The 24,719-nt window shown below is 42.0% G+C and overlaps 1 protein-coding gene across 1 annotated transcript in view; it reads left to right on the top strand.

The window, feature by feature from the left end:
* LOC140715418 (endothelin receptor type B-like) overlaps positions 1-24,491 on the top strand; it is a 44,429-nt gene extending 19,938 nt beyond the window's left edge. Inside the window, exons 3-8 of the mRNA XM_073027583.1 lie at positions 722-834; positions 912-1,116; positions 3,711-3,860; positions 8,385-8,518; positions 14,736-14,844; positions 22,789-24,491. Coding sequence (XP_072883684.1) covers positions 722-834; positions 912-1,116; positions 3,711-3,860; positions 8,385-8,518; positions 14,736-14,844; positions 22,789-22,941 — 864 coding nt within the window. The 3' untranslated portion in view covers positions 22,942-24,491. The remainder of the gene's footprint in view (positions 1-721; positions 835-911; positions 1,117-3,710; positions 3,861-8,384; positions 8,519-14,735; positions 14,845-22,788) is intronic.
* The last annotated feature ends 228 nt before the right edge of the window (positions 24,492-24,719 follow it).

Consider the following 24,719-nt stretch of genomic DNA (forward strand, 5'->3'; position numbering starts at 1 on the left):
GTAATCAATAACTTCAATACGTTCCTATGAACTTACACTGCATCGCATCAACCCCAATAACTTTTGAATGTAAGCTTCAGATTACATATTCACCACACTGGTGGAGATAATGATCGTAACAAACTGAGGTGATGATTTGAAACTTAATGCATTTCTTCATCGCTAAGTTCATGTACAGAGTTGCTTTTGAAATCTGGTTGATACAGAACACCCTCATTGCTGTCAAGGTAAAAGGGATGAGAAAACTGGTGCCAGCATCACTGTAGAATGCAGAAAAGTGGAAATTCAGAAAGGCAATGTGATAACCTTAGGTGGAAACCACAGGAAAGTGCAGAGGTCACCTGAGTTCCTGTTGCAACTACTGACTCGTGGCTCTACTGGGAGGTGTGCAAGCATCATCTTCAACTGGATTGAGTCGTGAAGAATGCCTGAGGTCACTAATACCTTTCCAACATTAAATTAATATTAGAGGTACTGAAGGCAAGTGTTGAAAGCAGAACATGAGTCACTCATTTAGACAAGAAGAGATAAGGGAATGTAAATTGGAATGGAAATTGGAAAAGGAAGAGAAGGCAGCTGTAAGAATAAGGCATAGTGTACAGATCATTGCATATCAAATGTTATGATAAATTAGTAACACTTAATTATTAACTTTGTTGATGTTACATTATTGAAAGTTCCAGTCTCACAAAAACAAAACATTTGTGCTTTTTGCTTCCAGCTCCACGCTGAAGATTGGCCTTTTGGGGTGGAAGTATGTAAACTCCTGCCGTTTATGCAGAAAGCATCTGTTGGCATCACTGTTCTCAGTCTCTGTGCACTCAGTATAGACAGGTAACTTACAGTGCGTTTCTTTCTTGAATCTTGCTGTCAGAAAACACATCCGATTTATTGTAGTGTTTCACTTTTAGGTATCGAGCAGTGTTGTCCTGGAGTCGTATTCAAGGCATCAGAGTTTCCACGTGGACTGTTATTGAAATTATAGTCATCTGGGCATTGTCAATTATCCTGGCGGTTCCTGAATTCATAGCCTTTGATCTGCTAGAAATCAACTATCGAGGAAAGATGTACAGAGTCTGTATGATTCCTCCCATGCAGAAAACTAAGTTCATGCAGGTATATGCTTATATCTTTTCATTGTGCTGTAGGGAATCAGACATACTAATGTGATATTTTGGGCAACTTGTTAAATAAAACTGTAGTATCTATCTAGTCCATGAATAGATAACTGTCAATCAACATCTGAAAAAAAATGACAGACAGTTATCTGTGGTAATTGTAGATATTTTAAAGTAATTGATAACGTTTAAAATGTAGTCTTATTCTGGTGAAGAATCCAGAACTAAAATACTCAACTGTCACAGTTTAAAATTTTAATCTGTGCAAGGAAACTAGTACCATTTGATCATATTATTATCATTTGATGGTTCAGGCTAAAACAGGATGGAAGTACCACTCACTTCAATGCTGAACTGACTCTCAACCTATAGATACACTTCCAAGCACTCTACAACTCATATTCTCAGTATTATTTATTTTCTTTTTTATTTATTATTTGCATGATTTGTCCTCTTTTGCACATTGGTTGTTTGTCGATCTTTGTTATGTATAGTTTTTCATTAATTCTACTGTATTTCTCACTTTGCTGGCAACACCTGCAAGAAAGTGAATTTCAAGGTAGTATATGGTAACATATACGTACTTTGATAATAATTTTGCTGTGAATTTTGAACTTTGATATGTTCCAGACAAAGTACTTTGTCCATTGGAAAAACATATAATCTGGAGAACAATGAGAACCTGTAGATCTTGTTTCATTTCCTGTTGAATCCAGATCCACAGTGCGTAAAGGAAAAGTCCCTTTCTTTCAGACAGATCCAAGGATATTAGAGTTTTGAATCTTAAATCAGTTCAAATGAAACAACTGGCCAAAGTACACACACAAAACTGTTATACTTTAAAGCATATATGTCAAACTCAAGGCCCGCGGGCCAAATCCAGCCCGCGGTGGAATTATCTTTGGCCCGCGAGATAATATCTAATTACTATTAAAGCTGGCCCCAGTAATCGAAGCGCCTATGGCGTATGATATGGCTAATGCTGAGTTTATTCAGGTACCAGGTTTTCAGGGTTTTTAATGTTTATTCGGCAGTCTTGCTCGGCAGTCTTCTTCATAAGAAACGGAATTTGTAAAGTGAAACACTTTGTAGTTATAGCAGAGACTGAGACACATGAGAGCAGGCTGAAAAAACGGAGGCAACGAAAGCTGCGTTCGCACGCGTCCGACTGATCCGGCCCGCATGAAGCTGCATTTTGCTCAATCCGGCCCGTGACCTAAAATGAGTTTGACACCCCTGCTTTAAAGTACTATTAATAAAAGACCTAGAAGTTTATTCTGAGTAGAAATATGAATACTTTATTATGTTTGATTTCAAAAGTACATTTAATGTCAGAGAAATGTGTACAGTATACATCCTGAAATTCCTTTTCCTTGCAACCATCGATGAAAGCAGAGGAGTGCCCAAAGAATGAATGACAGTTAAATGTTAGAACCCTCCCTCCAACTTATTCGTCCCTTGTGTAAGCAGCAGCAACGATCCCACTCCCCCACCAGCCAAGAAAGCATCGGTGCGAGCACTCAAGCATGAAGCAAGCATCAATAAAGACACAGACCTGTAGTACTCCAAAGACTACTCCCTCACCTGGTAATTCAGCATTCCACAGACTCTCTCCCTAATAAGGGAAAAAGAGGTGTCTCTGTTTCACAGCGAGAGGAGAGGCGTAACAAACAACTCACTGATTTACAATGTTAAAAGTCTGTTGCATCGCTTTTTCTGAGCTCTTTGCCAAAGACCTTGAGACTCTGGGCACACAGCCAGCAGCCAGCTTGCTGCTTTCTATCTTCTGTCTCCCACGACACACCGATTCCCTGCGGAGGGCACTGACCTTGAGTTCGCCCACTTCCAGAGCCACGAAATCCCATAACCCTGAAGGTGTTCTAGCCCTCTTAAGCTACGTCCTTGGGTATATCAAATGGAGGCCGGTCGTGAGACCCCGAGAGCGGTCCCACTCTCACAAAGTATCAAAGTCAGCATGAAACTCCAGATCAGGGTCGTCAAAAGAACCCTGAAAGGAAAAAATAGAGATATTAAAGCTAGAAATAGAGCTGTTCCCAAAGATGCAAGCAAAGGAGTCACCGTTAAGCTCCACCCCTATTTTGATACCTGGGTGCCAAAAAGTGAACACAGTAATTATTTTTTATTTTTTAGTCATTGAACACACAGAACAAGGATATGCAGTTGGTGGGGTATTGATTTTGCTCTAATGTCACAAATTTGCTGTACCAATGAAGAATCCTGTCTATTTCCAGCAAAGCCATGGGTATAGGGACAGAACAGCATCATGAATTCTCAATCAAGGAACTCATAATCTCACCAGTTCCATAGTGTCCCAAGGAATTAAAATAACCCTTCAGCACAATGCTACCTGAAAAGAATTCTGCTTTTGTTCTTTTTTTCTTTAAACCCATTACTTTCTTTTTAAAGAAATTTATGAGATGAAAAACAGTATGGGAGAGAACTTTCCAGGTGATAAACTTAGACACTAATACAGAGAATCAAAGCTGCTTGCATCTTATGTAGGTAGGAATGAAGGTGTGACACATCCAAAACTAGCCTCATTATGTGCATTTTTCATATTTCCACTTACAGTTCTACAAAGTAGCGAAAGACTGGTGGTTGTTAGCCTTTTACTTCTGTATGCCTCTAGCATGCACAGCACTGTTTTACTCTTTAATGACCCGTGAGTTATTACAGAAGAAAACTGGGATGCAGATTGCTCTGAATGATCACCTGAAACAGGTACGCAACTTACTTTAAAATTGTAATTTTGCAATTTTAGTTTACAGTATTTCATAATTTAAGTAAGGTCAGTGGCTGGTACTAAATATTGAGACTAATATGTTTTTTCTCTCCATTAAGTACACATAGTATGACTCATGGAAGATTACAGAGCAATAAATATGGGCCTTGAAATTTCTTAAAAATGTTACCACCTTCCCAGCCTCACCTTAAGGTTTTGAGAAGATGCTGCCTGCATTTTCAGGCGATTAAACATAATGCAAATAAAGTCAAATCAAAGTCAAGTTTATTGTTAGCTACAAGTACGTGTACATGTATGCACATGCACAAGAGCAATGAAAATTGAAATCATCACAGGCACATAGCATCATATAACACTGGACAACAAATGTTTTCAAAGGTGTTGCTTCCTCAAAATTTTTTTTTGTTTATGATAGACTGCTTGAAGATGAACACAAATATGATTTCAGACTACTTGTATCACGTACGAATTTGGAGAAACAACAAATTAATTTTTATTGAATATAATGTGTTTAATTGAATAATGGTGCTGATGCTTTACAATAGTTCAACTAAGTTAAAAATATTTTGTTAATGATTTTCATTTGTACTCAGTGTCTGAGGCTTCTCACTTCAGTGTCCAACAATAATTTGCCAGCACTGATGGATTCCAGTTGCCCTGGTATCTTTTCTCCATGACCGCAATGTCCTGGTGAAACCTTTCACCATGCTCATCACTAACAGCACCAAGATTTGCAGGGAAGAATTCTAAATGGGAATACAGAAAATGAATCTTTAGTGACATGTTGAACTTCGTAGTTTTATATGCTTGAAGCATGCTTTCAACCAGCTGCATGTAGTTTGGTGCTCTGTAGATGCCGAGAAAAAAATTCATCAACTTCCTTGAATGTGATTTTCTCCGGTCCCACAAGAAATTCTTCAAATTGCCTGTCACTGATGACCTGTTTGATTCGTGGACCAACAAAAATGCTTTCCTTAATCTTGGCATCAGTTATTCTGGGAAGCATCTGTCTCAAATATCAAAATCCTTCATAGAATTTTTTGTGCCTGGTGATAGCAAATTCCATCCTTACAGTCCTGAACCCAATAATTATTACTAAAACCTGTCCTGCCATGCAGCAGCCACACCGCCTAAGCATGCCCAAGCATGCCTGGACAAGATAGGAAACTTTCCAGCTTACATTGTAGGCAACATTTTAATTGACTTAAATTATGAATTGAAATAATAAACATAAGTGATTTCAAAAAATGGTGCATGATAGGGAAATTTCATGGTGATTTTCATGATCAGTAGCCCAAAATTCATAAGGTACACCTGAAGGTATTCAGGAAGTGAAATCTTTGTTGTCCAGTGTAATCAGCATTCAGGAGAAAAGCATAAATTCAAGACTACTTTTATGAGAAAGAATACAATTAGAACAAATTAAATCCATTTTAGACATCTAGACTGATCTTGTTTTTATTTCATTAACTCTGTTTGTGTTCCACCACTATTTTCCCTTCCCTTTTATTAGCTTACTCTTCACAATCCTGCTTCCCACCAAACCCCCAACACCACTAATTCCTTCCAAACATCCACTCTGTCCTCCAGCGCCATCCACCCCCTCCACCAGCACCACCGATTCTCTGCACTACAACCATCCACTATGTATGATTGTGTATATTTATTTATTTCTGTGTGTATGTATGTATGTATGTATGTATGTACTTGCAATTTGTCTTCTTCTGCACATCGGTTGTTTGTCAGTCTTTATGTGCAATCTTTCATTGATTCTTTTGTAAGTCTTTGTTCTACTGTGAATGCCCACAAGAAGTAGAATCTCAGGATAGTATATGTGACATAGACATAATCTGATAATAAATTTACCTTAAGCTTTGAACAGCTCCCTATGCTTGTGCCCAGTGCAAAATGCATTTGATTGTGGACTACAAAGCTGTGGCTGACAAAGAGGAAATTTTTGTGTAACTAATATGCTTTGTTCAATGCTTTCATTAACTTCTATAATATTCTAAAACTTTACTCATTTATATCATTGTTAATGGCTACTAAGATGAGAAACCTTGACAATTGCCCAGGTGGACAATGAGCATTTTCAGTTAACAAAACAATTTTCTGGGCGTGGCTTGTTCTGTTCATCCACGAGAGTCCTTTGTATTATCCAAGATCTCATTAGCATTCTGTACCTCATTGTTTAGCTCTTGAGTCATAAACACAAAACTCTGGAGGAGCTCAGCAAGTCAGGTAGCATCTATGGAGGGCAATAAACAGTTGTTGTTTCAGGGCGAGACTCTTCATCAGGATTTATTTCTGCCCCATCTTTTCCAGATCTGATAAAGGGGCTTGGTTCAAAATATCAACTGTTTATTTCCCTTCATAGATGCTGCCTGACCTAGTGCATTTCTCTGTCATATTTGTGTGTATTGCTCAAGATTTCCAGCTTGCAGAATATCTAGTAGCTCTCCTAGTGCCCACCTGGGCCAGTGCAGTGAGCATTTTGGATCCACAGAAGTTAGTTTATGGGATTAGGGAAACAAGCAATGCACTTGATCGAATGCATGCCAATGGCTCTGAATTACCTAAAACTCTATCCAGTTAGCCTGTACCAAATGAGGGTAGATTAAAGCTGTAGGACTCAAAGCTAAAAGATACAGTGTGCAACTTTGAGAAAAACAGTAATATACATATTATTTGGAGAATTAAAAATTTTAAGACATTGAAGACTTCTGCAAGAAAAATAAAACTTTATAAGAATGTAAAATAATTCCAGATGAAGGGTCTGAGCTCAAAATGTCTACTCTTTATATTCCCTTCCATAGATGCTGAGCTCCCTCTGCGTTTTGTTTGAGTTGTTCAAGCTAGAGGTTGATTAACACTCATTTAAGCAGGTGCAAATCAGCTCCTTTTTTCAAAACAATGGAAGTAATTGTTAGAGTGAATCTGTTTCCTCAGACAATAATGCTATACTGGCCATCTAATACTCAGGAACACAGGTCTGTACTTCAAAATGTAAGTGGTAATTAGATCATGTACAAACTTGAATCCAATTGCTTTGTGCTGATCTCCATTTTGAACATTAGCCTTGTACCCCAATATTGCTTTGTAGTTCAAAGGTGAATACACAATCCACTTTAATAAAAATTTTAAAGAATATAGTTCTGTTCCTGTCAGCAAAATAAATATCCCGATTTGGAAAAATGTTGATGAACACATAAATGCTTTGCCAAGAAATGTACCACTCCAATCAAGATTAGATGAAATTTGCCAATTTAATCTCTGTTCTTTGCTTCATTTGATTATCTGTCAGCAATGAGCAGGCTATTTAAACAGAGCGAAACAGACTGTTCAGTGCATCACAAACCTCTATGTATCATATCTGATCTCACACATTCTCAAAGTACAGAAGGACATGAATTATCACATGACCACCTCGTCAGTTGCTGATATCTATTGTAGGTTAAGCTTTGATTTTTATCTCAAGTCCTCTTTCATGACTCCATTACTAGCATTCATATTACAGCCTATTCGAAGCGATCGTGAGATGCATGCTAGTAAATTTTCATTGCACTATTTTCAAAGCTATTGCCTTCCAGTAACTGGGTACCTTACGTCTGATAATGGTTTGCACAACTCTGGCACCTATTTACATTCATGATCCATTAACACCAATCTCCAAATTCTATTCAATTCTGTTTTTTTTTCAAAGCTTGTATTTATACCTTTAGGATGAAATATACTCAAATGGTCCATTCATACCCTCAATTAAAACTTAAACTACAGTGTTTGCTCCGCTCTGGATTATTTTCTACTAAAATCTAAATAGTTTGTGCTTCATATTTTCTCAAGACAAAGAAGGATTCAACATATTCAGTCTATGGCAGTTCATAAGGTAGTTGTATTCCCCCGTTCATTTCTCTGTAACTGATCCACCCCACATCCACATGAATTCTGCCACCCTTCTACACCGATGGTAATCCTACAGTGGCCATTTGACTTGCTAACGTGCAAATGTTTGGAAGTCAGACGTAACCATAGCATTTGGTGGAAACCCTGATAGTCACAGGGATATTGTGCAGACTTGGCACAGAGAGGCCTGAGATCAGGTATAAATCCGTGTGGTTGGACTGCAAGGTCATCCTTAAACACTGAAGTGCAATAGTCACCTATTTGTCCAGTCTGTGGAAATTCATGAAGAAACAACTCTGCACCTCATTCCTTCAAACGTTGTTGTAATGAATACATATTAGCATAATCAGTCAATTCTAATCCTGTGATAGAAACCCATGCCAAGCACCTTGCTTTTATCTGTTTCATGCATCAATGGACGTTCGTCATGTAAATATTGAGGGCTTGCTACTCAATTACTGAAGTGGAAATAGTTTATTCAACAACATTCCTTTAAGAGTCAAATCTCTTAATGCCCATCATCATCAAAGTGTCTTTGAAGACTTATCTTGTCTGTCCTTCAATGGTCATTGAATAATGTTCTAATCATTCACTTGCAGCGGCGGGAAGTAGCAAAGACTGTGTTCTGCCTCGTGCTTGTTTTTGCCCTCTGTTGGCTTCCACTACACCTTAGCAGGATTTTAATGAAATGTATCTACAATGAAAATGATCCCAACAGATGTGAACTCTTGAGGTAAGGCTGAACAGGGCAACACCTTCCATTCCTTCTGGGTAGCTTACACCCAACCGCATGAATATCGATTTCTCCTTCCAGTTAAAAAAATTCCCTCCCCTTCTCCCCTATTCCCCACTCGGGCTTTTTAGCTCTTCCCACTTGCCTATCACTTGCCCCTGGGTCCCCTCCTCATTCTCTTTTTCCTAAGGTCCACTCTCCTCTCCTATCAGATTCCTTCCTCTCTAGCCCTTTACCTTTCCCACCCACCTGGCTTCACCTATAACCTCTCCAGCCTCCATTCCCTCCCCCCACCATTTTATCCCAGTGACTTTATGCTTCCTTTTCAGTCCTGAAGAAGGATCTCAGTCCAAAGCATTACCTGTTTATTCATTTCCATAGATGCTGTCCGACCCGCTGAGTTCCTCCAGCATTTCATGTGTGTTATTAATCAAAGTTGCCAGGGTACCAAAAGAGTGCAGTGTACATAACATTTATCAAAGAAACAGACTCTGAGGTTAAATTAGGATTAAATTGGAATTAATTAGGATAAATAGCACAGAAGCAGGATGATTTTGTAGAAAAATATGTGACTGAGAAGCTAATGCAGCGGGCAGGTCATCAGCTTCTTGGATCATTGGGATCTCTTCGGGGGGAGGTATGACCTGTACAAAAATGACAAGTTGTACCTGAACACAAGAGGGGACCAATAATACCCAAAATAGAATTTGGATAAATCAATGGGAAGTGTTCTTAGAGATGGTATATATAATTATCTGGATAGACAGGGTCTGATTAGGAACAATCAACATGGATTTGTGCGTGGAAAGTCATGTTGGACAAATCATATTAAATTTTTTGAAGAGGTTACTAGGAAAGTTGACGAGGGTAAAGCAGTGGATGTTGCCTATATGGACTTCAGTAAGGCCTTTGACAAGGTTCCACACAGAAGGTTAGTTAGGAAGGTTTGTTAGGTATTAATATTGAAGTAGTAAAATGGATTCAACAGTGGCTGGATGGGAGAGGCCAGAGAGTAGTGGTGGATAACTGTTTGTCAGGTTGGAGGCCAGTGACTAGTGGTGTGCCTCAGGGATCTGTACTAGGTCCAATGTTGTTTGTCATATACATTAATGATCTGGATGATGGGGTGGTAAATTGGATTAGTAAGTATGCAGATGATACTAAGATAGGTGGCGTTGTGGATAATGAAGTAGGTTTTCAAAGCTTGCAGAGAGATTTAGGCCAGTTAGAAGAGTGGGCTGAAAGATGGCTGATGGAGTTTAATGCTGATAAGTTTGAGGTGCTACATTTTGGTAGGACTAATCAAAATAGGACATACATAGTAAATGGTAGGGTATTGAGGAATGCCGTAGAACAGAGTGATCTATGAATAATGGTGCATAGTTCCCTGAAGGTGGAATCTCATGTGGATAGGGTGGTGAAGAAAGCTTTTGGTATGCTGGCCGTTATAAATCAGAGCATTGAGTATAGGAGTTGGGATGTAATGTTAAAATTGTACAAGGCATTGGTAAGGCCAAATTTGGAGTATTGTGTACAGTTCTGGTCACCGAATTATAGGAAAGATGTCAACAAAATAGAGAGAGTACAGAGAAGATTTACTGGAATGTTACTGGAATGTTACCTGGGTTTCAGCACCTATGTTACAGGGAAAGGTTGAACAAGTTAGGTCTTTATTCTTTGGAGCGTAGAAGGTTGAGGGGGGACTTGATAGAGGTATTTAAAATTATGAAGGGGATAGATAGAGTTGATGTGGATAGGCTTTTTCCATTGAAAGTAGGGGAGATTCAAACAAGAGGACATGAGTTGAGAGTTAGGGGGCAAAAGTTTAGGGGTAACACGAGGGGGAACTTCTTTACCCAGAGAGTGGTACCTTACTGGAATGAGCTTCCAGTAGAAGTGGTAGAGGCAGGTTCGGTATTGTCATTTAAAGTAAAATTGGATAGGTATATGGACAGGAAAGGAATGGAGGGTTATCGGCTGAGTGCAGGTGGGTGGCACTAGGTGAGAGTAAGCGTTCGGCATGGACTAGAAGGGCCGAGATGGCCTGTTTCCGTGCTGAAATTGTTATATGTTATATGGTTATATTCTCATAGACAGGTTTGTTAGAGCTGTTGGGGAGGGTTTAAATTAATTTGGCAGGGGATAGGAACTGGAGTGAAGGGACTGAGGATAGGATGGATGTTAAAAAGCAAAGATAGCATGCAGTCAGACTGACAGATGACAGGACAAAACTGCAGCCAGTAGGGTGAGTACCAGTGCATTTGGGATGCAAAATCAAAAAGGGTAGCAAATACAGAACTCAAAGTGTTATATCTTAATGCACAGAGTATAAGAAATAAGGTGCATGATCTGGTTGCACTATTACAGATTGCCAGGTACGACGTTGTGGTCATCACTGAATCATGGCTGAAGGATGGTTGTGGTTGGGAGCTGAATGTTTAGGGTTACACGTATTGGAGGGATAGGAAGCTAGGCAGAGGGTTTGGCATGGCTCTGCTGGTAAAGAATGACATCAAATCAGTAGAAAGATGTGACATAGAATTGGAACTGTTGAATCCTTGTGGGATGAGTTAAGAAACTGTAAGGATAAAAGGACCCTAACGGCTGTTATATACATGCCTCTAAACAGTAGATGGGATGTGGACCACAGGTTACAAAGGGAAATAGAAAAGGCATGTCAATAGGGTTATGATAGTCACAGGAGATTTTAACATGCAGGTCAATTGACAAAATCAGATTGTTAATGGGTCTGAAGAGAGTGAGCTTTTTGAATGCGTTCAAGATGGCTTTTTAGAGCATTTTGTCATTGAACCTACTAGGGAAGCAGCAATATTATGTAATGAACTGGAGGTGATTAGGGAGCTTAAGGTAAAAGAATGCTGAGGAAGCAGTGACCACAATATGATCGAGTTGAAATTTGATAGGGAGAAATTAAAGTCTGACATAGCAGTAAAGGAGTAAAGGAAATTACTTTGGTATGAGAGAAGAGTTGGCCAAAGTAAATTGGAAGGAGATTCTGCCAGGGATAACAGTAGAGCAGCGATGGTGTAAGTGTTTGGGAAAAATGAGGAAGGTGCAGGATAGATGTATTCCAAAAACAAAAAAAATACTCAAATGGTAAAATAGTACAACCATGGCTGACAAGGGAAGTCACAGCTATAGTAAAAGCAAAAGAGAGCACATTCAACAAAGCAAAAATTAGTGGGAAGATAGAAGATTGGGAAGCTTTTAAAACCCTACACAGACCAACTAAAACAATCATTAGGAGGGAAAAGGTGAAATATGAAGCAAGTTAGCAAACAATATCAAAGTAGGTAGTAAAAGCTTTTTCAAGTGAAAGATAGATGCGAATAGACATAGGACTGCCAGAAAATGAGACCGGAGAAATAATAACGGGGATCAAGGAGATGACAGATGAACTAAGTGAGTATTTTCCATCGGTCTTCACTATAGAAGACACTTCCAGTGTGCTGTATGTTGAAGGTTATGAGGGAAGAGAAGTGAGGGCAGTTTCTATTACAAGGGAGAAGGTGCTCAAAAAGCTGAAAGACCTAAGGGTACATAAGTCAACTGAACCTATGAACTGCACCCAGGGGTTCTGAAAAAGGTAGCGGTAGAGATTGTGGAGGCAGCAGTAATGATCTTTCAAAATTTGTTGGCTCTGGCATGGTGCTAGAAGACTAGAAAATCGCAAATGTCACTCTGCTCTTTAAGAAAGGAGGAAGGCAGCAGAAAAGAAATTATAGACCATTTAGCCTGACCTAAATGGTTGAGAAGGTGTTGGAGTCAATTAATAAGGATATAGTTATGGAGTACTTGGTGACAGAGGACAAGATAGTACAAAGTCAGCATGGTTTCTTTAAGGGAAAATTTTGCTTGAATAACCTATTGGAATTCTTTGAGATTACAAGTAGTTTAAAGGGAATAGAGTGCATGTTGTATATTTGTACTTTCAGAAGGACTTTGACAAGCTGTCTCACATGGGGCTGCTTTCCAAGTTAAGAGCCCATGATATTACAGTAAAGTTACTGCCATGGTTAAAGCATTGGCTGATGGGTAGGAGTCAGTGAGTGGGAATAAAGGGATCCTTTTCTGGTTGGCTGCCAGTGACTAGTAGTGTTTTTGCAGGGGTCAGTGTTGGGACCGCTTCCTTTTATCCTGTATATCAATAATTTAGATGATGGAATAGATGGCTTTGTTGCCAAGTTTGCAGATGATACAGAGATTGGTGGAAGGGCAGGTAGTGTTGGGGAAACAGGTAGGCTGCAGAAGGACTTAGAAAGATTAGGAGAATGGGCAAGAAATTGGCAGATGAAAAACAATGTTGGAAAATGCATGGTCTAGCAACTTTGGTAGAAGAAATAAATGTGCAGGCTATTTTCTAAATGGGGAGAAAATCCAAAAATCTGAGATGCAAAGGAACTTGAGAGTACTTGTGCAGAACACCCTAAAGTTTAACTTTCAGGCTGAGTCATTGGAGAGGAAGGCAAATGAAATATTAACATTTATTTCAAGAGGTCTAGAATATCAGAGCAGGGTTTTGCTGTTGAGGCCTTATAAGGCACCGTTAAGGCCTCTCTTTGAGCATTGTGAACAGTTTTGGGCTCATCATCTAAGAGAAGATGTGCTGGCTTTGGAAAGGCTTCAGTGGATCTTCACAAGGACAATTCCGGGAATGAAAGGGTTATCATACAAGAGATGTTTGATTGCTGGAATTTAGAAGGAGGAGAGGGAATCTCATTCAAACCTTTTGAATGTTCTAAGGCCTAGACAGAGTAGATATGGAAAGAATGTTTCTCATGGTGGGGAGTCTAGGACAAGAGGGTACTGCCTCAGGATAGAGGGGCCTCCACTTAAAACAGAGATGTGGAGAAATTTATTTAGCCATAGGGCGGTGAATTTGTTACCACAGGCAAGCTGTGGAGGCCAGGTTTTTGGGCGTATTTAAGGCGGAGATTGATAGGTTCTTGATTGGACTCAGCATCAAAGGTCATGGAGGAAAGGCCAGGGAGTGAGGCTGAGGAGGGGAAAAATGATCAGCCATGATTGAAAGGTGGAGCAGACTCGATAAGCCAAATGGCCTAATTCTGCTCCTTTGTATTATGGTCTTAGAGTCTTGTATATATTGTTAGAGTGTTAAATAAAGCAAAATTTTAGACTTTTCAATCTGACATTGAAGGAGATCTTTTAGACCATAAGTCATAGGAGCAGAATTAGGCCATTTGCTTATCGAGTATGCTCCACTATTTGATCATAGATAACTTACAGTATTTTCCTTCTTCACCCATTCTCCCGCATTCCCCCAGAGTCTTTGATACCCTTAGTAATAAAAAGCCTATCAATCTCTCTTTAAATATATCTGGTGATATGGCTTCCACAGCCATTTGTGGCAATAAATTTCAAGTTTATCAAGTCAATACCAGTTCACAGAACAACCCCATCAATCTCATTACCTACTAATTTCTCTGTAAAATATTCTCCTCGTATTCCCACCAACTCCCCTTCTGACACCTCCACATGCCATCCGTGAGTAACACTAAGGGTGATTTACAGTGAAAAACTAACCTGCATAAGTTTGGGATAGGGGATGAAAACGCACACTATCACAGGGAGATTGTGTCTTCTCTACACAGACAACATGGGAGGTCATAATCAAGCCTGAGGCCCTGGAACAGTGAGGCAGAAGTTTTACTGGCAGTGCCACCTAGTACCAACAAAACGGCAGCATGAAGAATTAGAAACTTCATGTCACTTCTCCCAGTGGGAAGGTGTGGTTTCATTTAGCACTGGGCATTCTGTGATGTAATGGAAGGGGGGCAGGAGCAAAGCAATTGTGACCACTTAAGTCCATAATATATCCAGGTAGAATTAGGTCAAGTCTTCCCCTCCCATTCTCTTGCATTCTCACCATGATCTAATCTCTTTACCAATGAAGAAGTCATCGATGTCTGCTTTAAAGACACCCAATGAGTTAGCTTCCATTGCCTTCTGTGGCAACATATTCACAATTCTTGGTCTGAAAGAAATTCATCCTCATCTCAGTTTTGAAGGAGCTGATAAACTGTTATCTATGTCCCTACCATTCTAATATTTTAATTTATGACTAATTATAATTTGTTATGATCATTGCCTGTCAATGTTAGAAAAGTTTATTGCATGATAAAATATTCCAATGGCTATAAGTAATCATTTCTAATGAGTTTGTATTCTTTTCTAGCTTTCTCCTGGTGTTGAATTACATTGGCATCAATATGGCTTCCCTCAACTCCTGCATCAATCCCATTGCACTCTACTTTGTCAGTAAGAGATTCAAGAACTGTTTTCAGGTAGCAGCATAATTCTTTTTAAAATCTGCATCCTAAAACATTTACTGTTTGACACCAAGCAATTCAGTGATGGCTTTTAAAAGCATTAATGTGGCAACCCACTTTCTGCGCAGGCGAACCGGCTCACAAATAGCCAGCGCGCGGGGGGAGACTTTGGTAATGCACCTCTGATGTCATTTCCGCCCGGAGAGGGCGGGCGCTAGTGATTAAATGCCAGTGCCGCAAAGTTTGAATAAACTAGTCTCAAAACGACTTACCGACTGCGTGTCGTTATTTCAGCGCTGTGTGTAGCACATCGCTACATTGGTGACCCCGACGGTCCAAACGGGATTTGGACCAAAGATGACCGACTCTTCATCTGTTCACGCAGTTTCATTAAAACTGCCAACTTTCTGGACGCTGCGACCATGCGTGTGGTTTAGCCAAGCAGAAGCCCAGTTCCAGATTCAGCAGATATCTTCTGATTCCATGCGTTACTATCACATGGTGAGCGCCCTTGACCAGGAGACAGCCGCCCAGGTTGTGGATTTCATACAGTCGCCCCCGGAAGAAGGCAAATATGAAGCATTCAAAGCGCTGCTCATTGGGACCTTTGGCCTCTCACAGCGTGAGCGGGGTGCCCGCCTGCTTCACCTGGACAGTTTGGGAGACAGACTGCCGTCAGCATTGATGAACGAGATGCTGTCCCTGGCTGACAGACACAAGCCCTGCCTCATGTTTGAGCAGGCGTTCCTAGAGCAGCTGCCCGAGGACATACATCTGCTGCTGGCCGACGCAGATTTCAGCGACCCCCGGAAGGTGGCGGCCCGGGTAGACGTGCTGTGGAAAGCCAACAGGGAGAGCGTGGCGTCCGTTGGTCAGAATACCAGGCCACGCGCCCAACAGTGGACCAGACCAGGCCCGGCAGGGGGTCACACGCAACACAGAGGCAGGAGTGAGGAGGCCAGTGAACAGTGGTGTTTCTACCACCAGTGGTGGGGCACAAAAGCCCGCCGTTGTTGCCCGCCCTGCAAGGGCCAGGGCCAGCTGCTGCTAATGACTATGGCGGCTGGCCACCAGGACAGCCTCTTGTACGTCTGGGACAAACAGTCGGGACGCCGCTTCTTGGTTGACACCGGAGCGGAAATCAGCGTCTTGCCCCCGATGGGATACGACACCCGCAACAGGAAGCCAGGACCCACCCTGAGAGCCACAAACGGCAGCACGATACGGACCTATGGCACCCGCACAGTGCAGCTGCAGTTCGGTGCCAGCCGGTTCACGTGGGACTTCACACTGGCCGCAGTGGCCCAACCACTCCTGGGGGTGGACTTCTTGCGAGATCACAGCCTGCTGGTTAACTTACAAGGGAAAAGACTGGTACATGCCGAGACTTTCCAGACGTTCTCCCTGGGTGAAGCCAAGTTGCCGGCCCCACACCTGGACTCCATCACGCTGTCGGACAACGAATTCACCAGAATCCTGGTGGACTTTCCATCGATTCTGGCACCGCAGTTCACGGCAGCCATGCCCAGACACGGGGTACAGCACCACATCCCGACCAAGGGACCACCCCTCCACACCTGCGCACGAAGGCTCCCCCCGGAAAAGCTCCGCCTGGCGAAGGAGGAGTTCAAGAGAATGGAGGAATTGGGCATTGTATGGAGGTCTAACAGCCCTTGGGCCTCCCCCCTGCACATGGTGCCCAAAGCAGCTGGGGGTTGGAGACCATGCGGTGACTACTGCAGACTGAACGAGGCTACAACTCCAGACCGCTACCCCATGCCGCACATACAGGACTTTGCAGCAAACCTGCACGGGGCAAGAATATTTTCCAAAGTAAACCTCGTCCGGGAACACCATTAAATTCTGGTGCACCCGGAAGACATCCCCAAAATGACACTTATCACCCCGTTTGGCCTGTTCGAGTTCCTCTGAATGCCGTTCGGCCTGAACAATGCTGCACAGACGTTCCAGCGGCTAATGGATGCGGTGGGACGTGACCTGGACTTTGCGTTCATCTATTTGGACGACATCCTTATAGCCAGCAGTAGTCACCAGGAGCATCTGTCCCACCTCCACCAGCTCTACTCCCGCCTGAGTGATTTCGGCCTCATGATCAACCTGGCCAAATGCCAGTTCAGTCTCGATGCCATTGACTTCCTGGGCCACAGGATTACCAAAGATGGGGCAACACCTCTGCCCGCCAAGGTAGACGCGATCCACCACTTTGCCCGGCCCAACACGGTCAAAGGACTACAGGAGTTTGTTGGTATGGTGAACTTCTACCACTGTTTCCTCCCCTCAGCAGCCCGTATCATGCGCCCTTTGTACACCCTGATGTCAGGTAAAGGCAAGGACATTACTTGGGACGAGGAGGCCGCGGCCACTTTCGTTAAAGCCAAAGAAGCCTTGGCAGATGCCGCGATGCTGGTGCACCCCAGAACAGACGTTCCGACCGCACTCACGGTGGACACGTCCGACACAGCAGTCGGTGGGGTGCTGGAGCAGCTCATCGAGGGGCGCTGGCAACCTTGGCGTTCTTCAGCAAGCACCTACGACCACCCGAACTCAAGTACAGTGCTTTTGACTGGGAGCTGTTGACACATTATCTGGCAATCCGGCATTTCAGGTACTTCTTAGAACCACAAACCACAAACCGTTGACCTTCGCATTCACGAAGGTGTCCGATCCCTGGTCGGCTTGCCAGCAGCGACATCTGTCCTACATCTCTGAGTACACGACGAACATCCAGCATGTCTCGGGAAAGGACAACGTTGTGGCGGATGCACTCTCCAGACCAGCTGTCCAGGCCCTGTCCCTGGGGGTGGACTATGCAGCACTGGCGGAGGCGCAGCAGGCGGACGATGAGATGCCCAGCTACAGGACCGCAGTCTCGGGTTTGCAGCTGCAGGACTTTCTCATAGGCCCAGGTGAGAGGACCCTCTTGTGCAACGTGGCTACCGGCCAACCTCGCCCCATTGTCCTGGCAGCCTGGAGGCGGCGAGTTTTCGACTCCATACACGGTTTGGCGCACTCATCTATCAGGACAACCATCCGGCTGGTCTCCAGCAAGTTCACATGGCACGGACTTTGCAAGCAGGTCAGTGAATGGGCCAGAACGTGCACGCAGTGCCAAACAGCCAAGGTGCAGTGGCACACTAAAGCCCCGCCGCAGCAGTTCGAACCCACCCACCGGAGGTTCGACCACATTCATGTGGATGTCGTGGGCCCCCTACCAGTGTCCCGAGGAGCGCGGTACCTCCTAACTATGGTAGACCGGTTCACGAGGTGGCCAGAGGCGGTCTCGCTCACCAACACATCTGCTGATTCCTGCGCCCGAGCACTGATCGCAATCTGGGTAGCACGCTTCGGGGCACCGGCCCACATTACTTCCGACCGAGGTGCCCAGTTCACCTCCAGCCTGTGGTTGGCTGTGGCCAGCCTGTTGGGAACACAGCTACACCACGCTACTGCCTACCACCCACAGTTGAACGGACTAGTGGAACGCTTCGACTGTCACTTGAAGTCGGCTCTCATGGCCCGCCTGAGAGGACCTAACTGGGTGAACGAACTTCCCTGGGTCCTGCTTGGAATTCGCACAGCGCCCAAAGAGGATCTGCACGCCTCGTCGGCCGAGTTGGTGTACGGCGCACCCCTGGCCGTCTCAGGAGAGTTCATACCAGCCCCAAGGGGGCAAGAGCAAGAACCCGCAGCAGTCCTGGACAGACTACGCGAGAGGCTCAGCAACCTGGCCCCCCGTACTGACTTCACAGCATGGACGGACCCCGACCCATGTACCCAAAGACCTGCAGCACTGTAAGTTTGTGATTGTATGAAGGGGCGGACACCGGGCACCGCTACAGCGGCCGTACGAGGGAGTGTTCAAGGTGATCAACAATGATGGGTCCACGTACGTTCTGGACATTGGGGGGAGAGAGGAGGTTTTCATGGTGGACCGACTCAAACCAGCCCATGTGGACTTGGCGCAGCCGGCCGAGATCCATGCACCACGGCGCAGAGGCAGACCTCCCAAACAGAGGCTGATCCAGACTGTGGACATTGGGGGGTGTATGGCTGGTTCTGGGGGGGTTGTTATGTGGCGACCCACTTTCTGCGCAGGCGAACCGGCTCACAAATAGCCAGCTCGCGGGGGGAGACTTTGGTAATGCACCTCTGACGTCATTTCTGCCCGGAGAGGGCGAGCGCTAGGGAATAAATGCCAGTGCCGCGAAGTTTGAATAAACTAGTCTCGAAACGACTTACCGACTGCGTGTCATTATTTCAGCGCTGTGTGTAGCACATCACTACATTAAATCATTTAAAGTCTATCAGATAATAAGCTAACCAGAATTATATTTGTGTGGCCCTATTACTGTTACATCTTAGCTAATGTATTTTGAAATAATCTTTTCATTTGTGCATATGTCTGAACAATAAAAATAGGTCAATTTTCATCTCAGTGACTGGTTCCAATCCTAGCTGACAAACAGGAACAAATAGCTTGGGCTATGTTTAATTGCACAATGATTTGCTGCATTGCAAGCAGATTCGAACAAGTCCAGAGCTGGCAAGAATGGTGGGAAAGAACAATTGTGTCAGTGATAGTTAAAGTGACAGGGCAACTAAAGGCCACAGTCAAAATTGCATTGGGAACTGGAAAATTACTAATTTTCCGTAAGGCTATTGTATCCTATCTCAAGGGTACCCTCTTTTTCAGGGCTCTAAGGGCAGGCAATTCAAGCATAGAAGGGGAATTGTAAGTTCAAAGAAAGTGTATTATCAAAGCCACCATATAGAACCTGAGGTTTATTTTCTTGTGGGCAGTCGGAGTAAATGCAAGAAACACAATAGCATCAATGAAAGACCACACCTAAAAGGATGGACAATCAATCAATATGCTTAAAAAAAAACTGTTCAAAGACAAAAAGAAAATAATAAATAAATTAGGAATAAATATTGAGATGAAGAGTTCTTGAAAGTGGGTCCATCGGTTGTGGGAACATTTCAATGATGGGGTGAGTGAAGTTGAGTGATGTTGTCCCCTCTGGTCCAAGAGCCTGATGATTGAGGGGTAATAACTTCCTGAAACTCATAGTGTGGGCCCTGAGGCTCCTGTACCACCTTCCAGATGGCAGCAGTGAGAAGAGAGCATGGTTTGGATCATGGGGGTCCTTGATAATGGATGCTGCTCTCCTGTGACAGCACTCACTGTAGATATGCTCAATGCTGGGGAGGATATTACCCGTGGTGGACTGAGCCAAATCCACCATTTTTAGTTGCTTTTCTGTACAAGGGCATTGACGTCTCCATACTGGGCTGTGATACAACCAGTCAATATACTCTCCACCACATATCTATAGCTATTATTCAAAGTTTTAAATGTCAAGCTAAATCTTCAAAAACTTCTAAGAAAGTAGAGGCACTTTCTTTGTAAGGGCACTAACATGCTAGCCCCAGGACAAATTCCCTAAAATGATAACACTGAGGAATTTAAAGTTACTGACACTATCCACCTCTGATTTCCCCCAATGAGGACTGACTCACGAACCTCAGGTTTCCTTCTTCTGAAGTCAATAAACATCTACTCCGTCTTGCTGACATTGACTGAGAAGTTGCTGTTGTAGCACAGCTCAGCCAGATTTTTGATCTCCCTCCTATCTTCTACTTCATCATCTATGATTTGGCCATTGACAGTGGTCTTGTTAGCAAACTTGAATATGGCATTGGAGCTATGCTTAGCCATACAATCATAAGTATAAAATGAGTAGAGCAGGGGGCCAAGCACACAGCCTTGTGGTGCACCTGTGCTGATGGAGATTGTGGAGGAGTTGTTGTTGCCAATCCAAACTGACTGGGATCTGTAAGTGTGGAAATCAAGGATCCAATTGCACAAAGAGGTATTGAAGCCAAGGCCTTGAAGCTCATTGATTAGTTTTGAGGGGATGATCGTATTGAATGCTGAGCTGTAGTCAATGAAGAGCACCCTGATGTATGCATCTTCATTGTCCAGAATGTTCCATGAAAAAGTGGAAGGAGCGGATGAATGGCCTCTCAAGCTTGTCTCAGCATTCATTCAGAATTAGCCGATCTGCCCTTGGTTACTTCTCTTCAGTGACAGTTTCCCATAATCCTGAACTCCCTGATCTTACAAAAAATTATCAACTTCCTTCTAAAATACCTGCCATGATCTAGCCTCCAAAACTGTTAGAGATTCACCATTTGCTGTAAGAAGAATGTCAGGGGAGTTAAAATTGAAAAATCATATCAAGCAAATCATTACTCCACAATTATTACAAAGTCTTAAAAAACCGTAAATATATTACGTAATATCTGATTTAAGTAAACTATATTGGGCCATACTAAGCGAACTGAATGAGAACTGAATGTCCTTGTTTACAATTCTAAGTGTAAAGAGTTAGTTGTTTTCAGCCAGGCCGGCATGGTCACTGATGGTTTGAAAGATTCATGTGTATGGGTGATAGGCAAAGAGAATACTGAACTTGGTTGAGTGCCTCTCTCTAATAACAGATGAATGCATGGTTAATACTTGCTGTGGCTGTAGTCTGTCTTCAGTTCCAATTGAAGCAGTTAATTTCAAACTGCTATCATTTGTTTGTGTAAACGCTAATATTGGCGTCTTTGTTAAACTGTTTCACTACTGTTCTGGTTATCCACAGTAGAATTAAAACTTCAAATGGAGCTCCCAATGTTCCTATGTGGGTATTTCAGCTTAACAATTAATGTGCTGGGCTAGTATTCTATTGCCTTGACTACCTATCCGGAAATTGTTGGTTCAAATCCCAGCAATGAACTAAATATGCAATGAAAAACCCACATCAGTAATGTTGACCACAAAAATACTGGATTATCATAAAACAACTTGGATTCACTAGTGTCTTCAGGGCACTCCTTACCTGGTCTCTCCTGTTTGTAACTCCATGCCCATTAATGTGGCCTGAATTCATCTGACAAATACTTAGTACAAGTAACCATTGGTAATGAACTATAGAGGCCACTACTACTAATAAAGTCCCCATCCTCCCCATCCTCTTCCCATGAAAGAATATATTAATGCATAGACTTAAAGTAATTCAACCTGCTTTATTTTGCATACAATTTATTGGCTGCACATTGTGAGTGCATGGAATTCTCCGGAACACTGGCACTGGAGCATCAGATAATGATGCTCTACTGAATTGCTTAACTACAAGAAACATTAATACGTGATGACTGGAATTGTAACCTACAATAAAGAAATTATTATAATTTGCAAATAATATGCATCCCTTAGAAGACATGCAAATGGCTTGAATAGTTATAGTACCTCAGCAACATCAGCAAGTGTTTCTAGAGACATAATCACAGTTAGTGTGAGGGATGGTAAACAGTGAAAGTCAAGAAATTAATTTGATATTTTTGCAGCTAACTCAATAGCTACCTCAACTAGTTATGCCAATAAATGTTGGTTTGAATAGAATAAACAAAAACTTGGTATCTTGGGGATATAACATAATACCAACAACACAGGTAAAAGAAAGGGGTGAAAGCCAAACAGGGTTGTTCTTACAAAATAACATCACAGGCACAGTGGACAGAATAACATCTTTCCATTATGCACCATTCATTCAAATATTATTATTTAAAGGAATCATGGAGTTGCATTGGGAAAAAGCCAGACTGTTATCATCTTGCCTTATCAGCTCAACTCTATGGCATGTGTCTGAGAAACACTTGAAACAGCAGGAAGAGAGAGTGAAATAAATACAAGGGAAAGGAGAAAATTGAACTATACTCACTGGGCCATTTCCCCTATCAGCTCAGATATTTGAACAGTCAGATGTTCTGGGTCTTAGCAATTCCTGAGTAAAATAAGTAACTACTTGTTTGCATAGTTCTTCTCTAGGTTTCCTCATGGATCTACCACATTAGGAGTTATAAAATGTTTTTTTTTGTTACATACAGTCCTGCCTATGCTGCTGGTTCCAGAGGAAGACAATAATGTATGTATTGCCCTTGGATGAGAAACAGTCCTGCATCAAGTGGAAGTCAAATGGATTCGATCATGGTCTGAACCACAGCAATTCACGTTCCAGTAATAAATATAGTTCAACATAATCCATGTTCTGTACAACCATCTCAAGGAAGAATACAGACTCTTCCTAATACTCTACAGAAAATGTTGTCAACACCACCAAGAAAGTCAATGTTGTAAATTGTAGTCTGTCCTCAACAATATGACAGATATGGATGTACATTCCAGGTACAGATTTTAAGGGCGTACCATCCTGATAATCACTCACAATGATTAAGCATTCACTGCAACATGAGAAGTAATTAAATTAGGAGTAAAGTTGGGACAGGCCCACCGACTGGTGAAAGCATTGTTAAGGCACTTGAAGGGTCTGAGTCGGCACTTTCAGGTCATCAGAAAACCCTTGATTATTGAATGAATCCACTGCAAAGTATATTACTGATTAATGAGCCTGAGATGACTAGCTTTCAATTAATAAGGATTACATGTGAGGAAGTGGTCAGCAGTAAACTAAGTAGGATATGCCACATTTCCAAAATTTTGCATGCAATGTCTTATTCCTTAAGTACAACTTGGGCCGGACCCAAACCCTTTTCACTTTATCTGCATCTTAGTTATTTGGCTATTATACACGATAAAGAAAATGGTGTTACGTCTTCAGTGATGTACATCAGCCTCAGAGAAGAAAGCAATCTTAGCATAGTAATTGAATAATAAACATTTTAACTCATTTTTCTCAAAAGTAAAACATTCATTGGTTGAACTGAATATATTTTAATCCATGGCAGCATTCTGTAGTGATGATTTTAATGCCACGTCCTGTTTCAGCAGACCTAGATTGAGTTGCTTTACTTGGATGGGTACTCTACTCTTTGACTATCCTTATTTAATAAGAAACTGATTGAAAGTGGGTTGGAAATTTAGCATTTGCAGAGAAAATGTATATGTGAGTATAACAGAGTGTTTTAGATTTTGCTATGAACAGCAAAGAGGAAATTTTCCATTGAGTTGCCTTTTAATATTACAATTTATTCAATATACTGTGTCTTTCTATTTACAATCATTGTGACCACTATACTACAATCAAGCCTCAAAATATAACTGCATAATGCTTGATTCCAAATGTCATATTGTCAGAAAATTGGATCACAATTCTCTTTTTGTTTTTAGAATGTGCATTTAACTCCAAAATTTTGCAGTATTATTTTTATTAAAATTTTAAATGTATATTTTTCAAAAATCAATTCAAACTACACCAATGTTATTATTGAAAACTTAAGTACCAGCTATACTTCTTGTAAATAATGTTTATACTATATGTGTCCTTCAGTTATTTAGCTACAGTACAGTTCAGAACATACATTGCCCTGGCCACAGTTTGAGTTCCAGCAAGTATCTCTGTTTTATAATTATAATTATGTTATAATGCAGTCTGTATTAAAGCAAGTGATTGCTGGAAGTTCAAGAATGTGACAGTGTTTCTGTTTTCTTGTGCTAAGTTTATTATTCTTTACTGTATATTTCTCATAATCAATTCTTATTTTATTGCACAACGTGTGTGTGTGTTGTTTCTTATGCATTTAATGCATTTGAAATGTGAATGTTTTACAAAATAAATTCCAGTTTATCTGTTTATTCTTTGCTGGAAGTTGATACCTTTTCCTTCACTGAAGTTATTCAGTCAGCAATTAAACACCGTATTTTATTTTCCGTATGTCACTCAACACCATTGGTACATATTGGTACCAATGACATAAGTAGGAAAAGGGAAGAGGTCCTGAAAACAGACTACAGGGAGTTAGGAAGGAAGTTGAGAAGCAGGACCGCAAAGGTAGTAATCTCGGGATTACTGCCTGTGCCA

The sequence above is a fragment of the Hemitrygon akajei genome, chromosome 2, assembly GCF_048418815.1.
Source record: "Hemitrygon akajei chromosome 2, sHemAka1.3, whole genome shotgun sequence".
Taxonomy (NCBI): domain Eukaryota; kingdom Metazoa; phylum Chordata; class Chondrichthyes; order Myliobatiformes; family Dasyatidae; genus Hemitrygon; species Hemitrygon akajei.